We start from the raw sequence: 10,380 nt of genomic DNA, 5'->3' as shown, positions 1-10,380 counted from the left end.
GAGGGAGGGGGGGGGGGGGGGGGTGGGGAATGGGAGTTAAAAATGTATTGCTAGTTCATTCCTACTTACCCTTACTAGTGTTAAATGGTACTTTTTGAGTTTTTTCCAGAATTCTTCTTAGTGTTTTTAATTGAAATATCAATGGTTCAAATCTCTCTTCCCCTATTATGATTATCGATGAATAAAAAAGAAAAAAAAAATATATATATATATATTAATAATAAAAAATAATTCAAGAAGTTATTTAAAATCACTAAACTATCCAAAATAATTGACCTTTTTCAAATTAATTTGGTGCATGCACTCCCACCAATATTTTCAACGTGATCAAATAAAATTATGACATATAATTAATTATTTAAAGAAATTTAATTATAATTGCGTGTGATAAATTCTAATAATGAAAATGCATTTTAATCATTAAAATTTATTTGGCAATAAATTTTGTTCTTGTGGTCAGATTTAAGCACACACTGTTTGCAATTTTGATCATTTGAGCTTCTAGATTTATTTTTAATCAAGTGTTAGAAAATCTAGAGGTCAAAATTACGAGTTTTCTATTACATTTTAAAACAATTGTTTTGCTCTTGGGATGAGGGTTAAACAAAAGTTGCAAAATGGGACGTCTACGACAAGATTCAATTTTTTTTTTTTTTTTTTAGAAATTTTTTTTCTTAAAAAAAATAAAAGATAAGATTCAAAATTAGACAACTACAAATCTATAAAAAAGAAAAAAAAATGGTATAATTCGTGCTAGGTCCACATGTTAGTGTGTCGGCAAACTATGTTAAATTGTAACTTAAATTGTAAGACTTGAGTCATTTGTACGTTTTATAGTGTCAAATTGATGTATTTAAAGATCAAGGCAAAGACATAAGAACAACTCAAGAAAATATAAGTTTATGTCTCATGAATGCTCACCTTAATAGCCTCCTCAATAGACTCTCAAGTCTCAACTGATTGAGAATTGCAAAGATGGTCTTGGTTTGACGTGTTTTACAATAAGTTGACTGTTGGAGTGGATTTTTTATAACCCAAATTAAAGTACCTATATACAGGCTCATTATGGATAATTTTTACAAGGTGGTAAGAGGCCAATTTATCAATTCTGTGTTGTTTTGCCTAGAACGGCCAGAAATTTCTATTTTGATTAGTGAACTGATATGAATCACCCCTTGATTCTTTTTTATCCTTAATTTTCCTCTATTCCAGCCTGTTTCCATCAATTCCACTAAATTACGACCGGTACAGTGATTTCAATCGATTTGACACCAAATCATTATTTGGTTTCTAAAACCATTTCTCCATTGAATTTATTATTGCTTTCATTAAGAATGTGTGGGTGTGTGTGTGTGCGTTTTTTTTTTTTTTTTGAATGAGTGTATGGTAGAAAAAAAAAAAATCAATCACTCTTATAATATATATATATATATACATATATATACTCATAATCTCATATGTGAGATGCTATGTGATAATGGTATTAAAGATGTATATTAATTGATTTTTAATTGATAATTTGATATGGCATAATAATATGAGTAATATTACAGTCACAAATTATTTGACAATATTTCTAAAAAAAATTGATGTGGCCAACCTTTTATTGGTTTAAATCTAAATCCACCATTAATATCATTTTTTCATTTACCAATAATCACTCATCACATCAGCAGTTTGTAAATTTTTTTATAAAATAGTTTGAATCTCTAATATTATTCTAACAATATTTGATGAAGATTTAGGTGTATAATAACTTTAGCAATATTCTTAAAACGGTGTGCTAAAATAGATTAGCACTGAAATTTTTTGTTCCAATGGACAGTCGAAGTGGTCACCAGAACAAAATTAATAACTTTGGTAGAGGTAGAAAAGCTAACACTATTTAGAAGGAAACCCTATTCTCCACATATTCAACGTGCAAGTTTAGAAGCTGCTAGAGAATAATCAATATAGTGTTGTTGTTGCAATGGTACAAATCAAGCCCGAAGTCACATAGCCATACTAGGGTAAACTTTAAGAGATTCTCAAAGTCATGGACAGAGTTCGTGTAGGAAATTGATGATAGAAAGAGTCTAACCGTATTAAAGTTGTGTGTGGTCACATGAGTAAGTCATTACTAGAGGTAGCAATACAAGTTAGGATTGTTTTATATTGTAACAACTTCAATTCTAATTGTAGATATTCCTTGGGATTGGTAATTAATTACCGTCGGGGACGTTTTACGACAAGGGCCAAAAATGTGAAAACGGCCCGAATCTTCTCTTAGATTCTTTAAAAGTGTTTATTTGTGGAGAATCAAGCCCAAAATTCACAATGTATAGATAACAAAGGCTAATGGTGCTTTGACAAGAGAGAATCAAAATGCTTAATAACAAAAGTGCAGAAAAAATATAAAAAACATAACAAATCTGAAACTTCGACCCACAGTCATCGAGAAGAGAAAATTGAGAGAGGTTGTGAGGAAGAGAGGGAAGATTCCCCTGTACTCATATTTCCACCCCTAAGGTTCAGAATTGTGAGAATGTTTCCTAACTCAATAAGTTTTGGCTCTTAAATTTCAGCTCTATGGGAAAAACATGGTTCAATAGGTCTGAAATTTCAACCTATAGTCACTGAGAAGAGGAAATTGAGAGAGGTTGTGAGGAAAAGAGGGAAGGTTCCCTTATACCCATATTTCCAGCCCTAAGGTTCGGATTTGTGAGATTGTTGACTGGCTGAATGAGTTTGTACTCTGAAGTTTCAGATCTTTAGGTAAAACGTGACTCCCCTATTTTGAATCTGATTGGGACCTTTTGTATTGGACTTGGAGTGCTCTTAGTGACTATTTTTGGTCAATAGAAGAGGCTTTGAACCCTAAGGTATGAATCAAAAAAGTTATGGTCAGATTTGATTTAATTGGGTAAGAGGACTGCCTTGCTTTTTGCATAATTTAAGAAATAAAGTAGCCTAAATTCATAGGCTGATGTTTCCTAGATATGGCAGGTCCTTGGAGATTGCATTTGGGTGGCTGAGTGAGATAGGCTATTCAAACTTTTTTTTAGAGTTAGTTGTGTTTTGGTGTGGAAAATAGAGCTACACTGAAAATAAGGGGTACAGTCACTCAGAGCATAAAAGCTCTTTTGAGGTGGAAATTTTGAATACAAGACCTCCTCTATGAGTCTGAGGTGCTACCAGTGTCCCATGTGTGTCCTTGCCCACTTAGTAGCATGCATGGGCTGGGCTCATGCAAAAAGTCCGAAAGAAACCGACCTGTACCCTCCAAACCACGCTTTCTCAATTTCCCCCATAAGTCACATGGGCATAGGGTTTGCTTAAAAGAATAAAATAAAATATAATAAATGAATTGAGATCATAAGGAAGTCGGGCTTGGTCGAATCGGACTTGTAAAAAATGTGTTGCAAAAATGAGTATCAACATTTACTGCAATGGTTTTTTCTCTTAGTTTTTCTTGAGTTTTTCACTGTCAACATATTGTTATATCTTTTATTTACCACTTTATTGCTTAATCGGTGATGTATTTAATATGTGGAAATTAACTTGGAAATCAATCTGAATTAAAAATTAGTTAATTTAACCAGTCATAATGAAGGGGTGAATTCAAACCCTAATTCTCTTCATAAAGTAGAGTCAATACCATAAAGAAGTGCGTTTCTTCTTCTTTTTATCCTATCTTTGTCATCTGATTAAGATATTAATGTGTTTTTTAGATGATTCAAATATAAGTTTCTGCAGAGACTTAAAAACAAAAAACTTTACTAATTGAAACAAGTGGATCTACTATTACATTGTACCACATGCTACTTTTGAATATGGATGAACTGGGACAGAAATTAACGGGATAGAAAAAAAAAAAGAAAAAGTCACCAGAAACCAAACAAAATAGGGCATCAGTGACTGCAATAATAACGAGAAAGAAAAGATTGTACTAGGAAGAGACACTCACAGGGAAAGATAAGAAGCAGGAAAGATATTGAAAGCAATATATATATAGCCCGCGAAGAAACAAAACAAAAGCGTCACATCTTTTTTGCACTGTGTATCTTCTTGGAGCGACATGACTAGTCCTTTCTTCTTCCCACTTCACCTCCACATAATCTCTCTCTCTCTCTCTCTCTCTCTCTCTCTCTTTTCTATTAAGAAATACTTGAAATTTTAACATATAAAATAGGATAAAAATAAATGGTAAAAAAGTCAAGAGAAGGATACAAACAAAACAAGCAGAGAGACCCACCAAAACAAAGTTCCTGCATCTTAGGAATACAGAAACACATCTTTTCAGACGCATTTATCCCTTCTTTCCTAAAGGCATGCCACTATAAATATGGAGTTGAGGTACGCTTACAAAAACATTGAAATCCATAAATACCCTTTCTTTCTATTTCTCTCTAACTCAAAAGGGGCTGTGCTGAGGTATAAGAGGGAAATTGTGAAAAGGAAGGCATTGATGATTCTCAAAATGGAGCTGTTGACGCTCGGTGGAGCGAGTGCTTTTTGGGAAGTTGAGCGGCTGCAGCCAATCGCAACTTCTCTCTTCCCCTATTATGATTATCGATGAATTAAAAAAAAATATATATATATATATTAATAATAAAAAATAATTCAAGAAGTTATTGAAAATCACTAAACTACCCAAAATAATTGACCTTTTTCAAATTAATTTGGTGCATGCACTCCCACCAATATGTTCAACGTGATCAAATAAAATTATGACATATAATTAATTATTTAAAGAAATTTAATTATAATTGCATGTGATAAATTCTAATAATGAAAATGCATTTTAATCATTAAAATTTATTTGGCAATAAATTTTGATCTTGTGGTCAGATTTAAGCACACACTATTTGCAATTTTGATCATTTGAGCTTCTAGATTTATTTTTAATCAAGTGTTAGAAAATCTAGAGGTCAAAATTACGAGTTTTCTATTACATTTTAAAACAATTGTTTTGCTCTTCGGATGAGGGTTAAACAAAAGTTGCAAAATGGGATGTCTACGACAAGATTCAAATTTTTTTTTTTAGAAATTATTTTTCTTAACAAAAATAAAAGACAAGATTCAAAATTAGACAACTATAAATCTATAAAAAAGAAAAAAAAATTGGTATAATTCGTGTTAGGTCCATATGTTAGTGTGTCCGCAAACTATGTTAAATTGCAACTTAAATTGTAAGACTTGAGTCATTTGTACGTTTTATAGTGTCAAATTGATGTATTTAAAGATCAAGGCAAAGACATAAGAACAACTCAAGAAAATATAGTTTATGTCTCATGAATGCTCACCTTAATAGCCTCCTCAATAGACTCTCAAGTCTCAACTGATTGAGAATTGCAAAGATGGTTTTGGTTTGACGTGTTTTACAATAAGTTGACTGTTGGAGTGGATTTTTTATAACCCAAATTAAAGTACCTATATAAAGGCTCATTATGGATAATTTTTACAAGGTGGTAGAGGCCAATTTATCAATTCTGTGTTGTTTTGCCTAGAACGGCCAGAAATTTCTATTTTGATTAGTGAACTGATATGAATCACCCCTTTATTCTTTTTTATCCTTAATTTTCTTCTATTCCAGCCTGTTTCCATCAATTCCACTAAATTACGACCGGTACAGTGATTTCAATCGATTTGACACCAAATCATTATTTGGTTTCTAAAACCATTTCTCCATTGAATTTATTATTGCTTTCGTTAAGAATGTGTGGGTGTAGATNATTATTTGACAATATTTTTACAAAATATTGATGTGGCCAACCTTTTATTAGTTAAATCTAAACCCACCATTAATATCATTTTTTCATTTACCAATAATCACTCATCACATCAGCAGTTTGTAAATTTTTTTATAAAATAGTTTGAATCTCTAATATTATTCTAACAATATTTGATGAAGATTTAGGTGTATAATAACTTTAGCAATATTCTTAAAACGGTGTGCTAAAATAGATTAGCACTGAAATTTTTTGTTCCAATGGGCAGTCGAAGTGGGCGCCAGAACAAAATTAATAACTTTGGTAGAGGTAGAAAAGCTAACACTATTTAGAAAGAAACCCTATTCTCCACCTATTCAACGTGCAAGTTTAGAAGCTGCTAGAGAATAATCAATATAGTGTTGTTGTTGCAATGGTACAAATCAAGCCCGAAGTCACATAGCCATACTAGGGTAAACTTTAAGAGATTCTCAAAGTCATGGACAGAGTTCGTGTAGGAAATTGATGATAGAAAGAGTCTAACCGTATTAAAGTTGTGTGGTCACATGAGTAAGTCATTACTAGAGGTAGCAATACAAGTTAGGATTGTTTTATATTGTAACAACTTCAATTCTAATTGTAGATATTCCTTGGGATTGGTAATTAATTACCGTCGGGGACGTTTTACGACAAGGGCCAAAAATGCGAAAACGGCCTGAATCTTCTCTTAGATTCTTTAAAAGTGTTTATTTGTGGAGAATCAAGCCCAAAATTCACAATGTATAGATAACAAAGGCTAATGGTGCTTTGACAAGAGAGAATCAAAATGCTTAATAACAAAAGTGCATAAAAAAATATAAAAAACATAACAGATCTGAAACTTCGACCCACAGTTATCGAGAAGAGAAAATTGAGAGAAGTTGTGAGGAAGAGAGGGAAGATTCCCCTGTACCCATATTTCCACCCCTAAGGTTCAGAATTGTGAGAATGTTTCCTGTCTCAATAAGTTTTGGCTCTCAAATTTCAGCTCTATGGGAAAAATGTGGTTCAATAGGTCTGAAATTTCAACCTATAGTCACTGAGAAGAGGAAATTGAGAGAGGTTGTGAGGAAGAAAGGGAAGGTTCCCTTAAACCCATATTTCCAGCCCTAAGGTTCGGATTTGTGAGATTGTTGACTGACTGAATGAGTTTGTACTCTAAAGTTTCAGATCTTTAGGTAAAACGTGACTCCCTTATTTTGAATCTGATTGGGACCTTTTGTATTGGAATTGGAGTGCTCTTAGTGACTATTTTTAGTCAATAGAAGAGGCTTTGAACCCTAAGGTATGAATCAAAAAAGTTATGGTCAGATTTGATTTAATTGGGTAAGAGGACTGCCTTACTTTTTGCATGATTTAGGAAATAAAGTAGCCTAAATTCATGGGCTGATGTTTCCTAGATATGGCAGGTCCTTGGAGATTGCATTTGGGTGGCTGAGTGAGATAGGCTATTCAACCTTTTTCTTAGAGTTAGTTGTGTTTTGGTGTGAAAAATAGAGCTACGCTGAAAATTAGGGGTACAGTCACCTAGAGCTTTCAGTCACCCAGAGCGTAAAAACTCTTTTGAGGTGAAAATTTTGAATACAAGACCTCCTCTATGAGCCTGAGGTGCTACCAGTGTCCCATGTGTGCCATTGCTCACTCGGTAGCACGCATGGACTGAGCTCATGTAAAAGGTCCGAAAGAAACCAACCTGTACCTCTAAACCACACTTTCTCAATTTCTCCCATAAGTCACATGGGCATAGGGCTTGCTTAAAAGAATAAAATAAAATATAATAAATGAATTGAGATCATAAGGAAGTCGGGCTTGGTCGAATCGGACTTGTAAAAAATGTGTTGCAAAAATGAGTATCAACATCTACTGCAATGGTTTTTTCTCTTAGTTTTTCTTGAGTTTTTCACTGTCACCATATTGTTATATCTTTTATTTACCACTTTATTGCTTAATCGGTGATGTATTTAATATGTGGAAATTAACTTGGAAATCAATCTGAATTAAAAATTAGTTAATTTAACAAGTCATAATGAAGGGGTGAATTCAAACCCTAATTCTCTTCATAAAGTAGAGTCAATGCCATAAAGAAGTGCGTTTCTTCTTCTTTTTATCCTATCTTTGTCATCTGATTAAGATATTAATGGGTTTTTTAGATGATTCAAATATAAGTTTCTGTAGAGACTTAAAAACAAAAAACTTTACTAATTGAAACAAGTGGATTTACTATTACATTGTACCACATGCTACTTTTGAATATGGATGAACTGGGACAGAAATTAACGGGATAGAAAAAAAAGAAAAAGTCACCAGAAACCAAACAAAATAGGGCATCAGTGACTGCAATAATAACGAGAAAGAAAAGATTGTACTAGGAAGAGACACTCACAGGGAAAGATAAGAAGCAGGAAAGATATTGAAAGCAATATATATATAGCCCGCGAAGAAACAAAACAAAAGCGTCACATCTTTTTTGCACTGTGTATCTTCTTGGAGCGACATGACTAGTCCTTTCTTCTTCCCACTTCACCTCCACATAATCTCTCTCTCTCTCTCTCTCTCTCTCTCTATATTTACTATTAAGAAATACTTGAAATTTTAACATATAAAATAGGATAAAAATAAATGGTAAAAAAGTCAAGAGAAGGATACAAACAAAACAAGCACAGAGACCCACCAAAACAAAGTTCCTGCATCTTAGGAATACAGAAACACATCTTTTCAGACGCATTTATCCCTTCTTTCCTAAAGGCATGCCACTATAAATATGGAGTTGAGGTACGCTTACAAAAACATTGAAATCCATAAATACCCTTTCTTTCTATTTCTCTCTAACTCAAAAGGGGCTGTGCTGAGGTATAAGAGGGAAATTGTGAAAAGGAAGGCATTGATGATTCTCAAAATGGAGCTGTTGACGCTCGGTGGAGCGAGTGCTTTTTGGGAAGTTGAGCGGCTGCAGCCAATCGCAACTGCTTAAAGAAAGGAAAAAATAAATGATACAAAAACAATAAGACACTAACACCAAAATTCACCCAAATAAAACCAATCAGCTTAAATGAATAGTTCTAGCTAGGAGTAGCATACAAATCTTAAAAAGGAAGTTATGGGGGACCATTTTGGGTTGTGCCTACATATATATATAAAACACACCTGTTCTTGCTGTTTCTTAAGTCTTGCATTCTCTTCCATCAAGTGAGCAACTTCAAGTTCCAACTCGTTTGTGTAGGCCTGTAAGCAGAAAGCACAAACAAAAATATATGCTTTTAGAAAACAAAATCAAACAGTCTAATGTATTTTATACAAAAAAAAAAAAAAAAAAAAAAAGAGCAAAAGAGAGAGACATTCCTGCTTTCTAGCTCTCGATCGAGCAGCGGACTCTCTGTTCTTGATCATACGCTTATGTCGCCGATCCCCGGAGCAATTTTCAGATTCTGGAACCCTCTTCTTAGCAGAAGATGGCAAGCCAGAAGAGGAAGCCAGGGCCTCAAATGGGCTACTGAATGAAGAAACATTAGAACTTGGGTGTGATTGTAAATGTGAGCTAGGCCTAAGTACTGGGTCAGAGTTATCAAGAAAATGAAATTCACAACCCGAATTCAAGCTCAAAACAGTGGCAGGAGGTGGGAACAGTGAGCCTTCAGCAGCGGCATAGAGAGCAGTCTCTTTAGTGTTGGTGGAGGAGGAGACCATGCTGGCAGGTGGGTCTTTGCTAAAAGGTCGAGCAAGAAAGTCTTGGAGAATCACACCGCGAAAGGTGGAGCTAGGGTGAGGTTGGTGGATTGTATCTTGGTCTTGAAGAGAAGCAAGATCGATGTCCTTCCAAACCTCTTCCATGGTCTTGGTGCTTCTTGGGGTACTTCTGTAGAGAGAGGAGGATGAGAATGGTGAAGGGGATGAAGATGAAGACGTATATAATGACAGTGATTTTGAGGTTGAGGATGATGATGATGACGACGACGATGACACGCTGTTGAGGCTCTGGGTTTTGTTATTTAAGCAAGTTTGTTCTTCAACTCCTATTGATGACCACATTGAGTTTGAGTGCGCTACCTAGCTAGGTGAGATGGTATAGACCTGTACCAAGTCCCAACTGCGTACCTCCCTAAGACAACACGCATAGACACACAGGGAACTGAGAAAGAGAGACTGAGGGGGGGAAGAACTGAGAGGGTGTGTTTTATGGCGCTGCTTGTGTGAATGGTCATGTCTAATATGCGTCTTCTCTGTGCCAAGCGTGCCAAGCGTGAGACTATGCTCTGCGCTTGTGGCTGGTGACCCACCTTTGCCTAACACAACTCGTGTGGCGAGTTGTTGTACAAAATTGTGTCCAATTATGAGTACTAACTTAATTCCTCTCCAATCTCATGGTAAATATTGGTGTACTAGTTGCTATTTCCTTGTACCATCCCTCTTTTCCTTTTTTTTTTTTTTCAATTGATAACACAATAATTATGGGGATTTGAATGGGGATATTTTCTTTTGAAGGTAAATAATGTGTCAATCATTTGAATTATAAGATTCTTGGTTTGGTTATTTATTTTTTAACTAAAAAATGATTTTAATTTATGGAAAAAAAAAAGACTTTAAAACGGAATTTCACACCCATGCGCTTTAGATTAAACTAAATTAAAATGGCATGAAAAAATGTGAGCTCTCA

The 10,380-nt window shown here is 34.3% G+C and overlaps 1 protein-coding gene across 2 annotated transcripts; it reads right to left on the bottom strand.

The window, feature by feature from the left end:
• Positions 1-8,279: 8,279 nt before the first annotated feature.
• Positions 8,280-9,773, bottom strand: LOC112005648 (protein FD). 2 transcript variants are annotated; one of them, XM_065767168.1, is made up of 3 exons: positions 9,073-9,773; positions 8,870-8,955; positions 8,280-8,695 (listed from the first exon to the last, which is right to left on the bottom strand). In XM_065767168.1, the coding sequence occupies exons 1-3, from the start codon at positions 9,753-9,755 to the stop codon at positions 8,508-8,510; spliced, it is 957 nt and encodes a 318-aa protein (XP_065623240.1). In that variant the 5' UTR covers positions 9,756-9,773; the 3' UTR covers positions 8,280-8,507. The 2 variants fall into 2 exon arrangements, 1 of the variants encoding a protein (XP_065623240.1); XR_010626509.1 differs by lacking the exon at positions 9,073-9,773 and having other exon boundaries at positions 8,561-8,695; positions 8,874-9,068.
• Positions 9,774-10,380: the final 607 nt, after the last annotated feature.

This window comes from Quercus suber, unplaced genomic scaffold, assembly GCF_002906115.3.
Source record: "Quercus suber isolate HL8 unplaced genomic scaffold, Cork oak 2.0 scaffold_780, whole genome shotgun sequence".
Classification (NCBI taxonomy): Eukaryota; Viridiplantae; Streptophyta; class Magnoliopsida; order Fagales; family Fagaceae; genus Quercus; species Quercus suber.
This window is presented reverse-complemented; position numbering and strand designations above follow the sequence as displayed.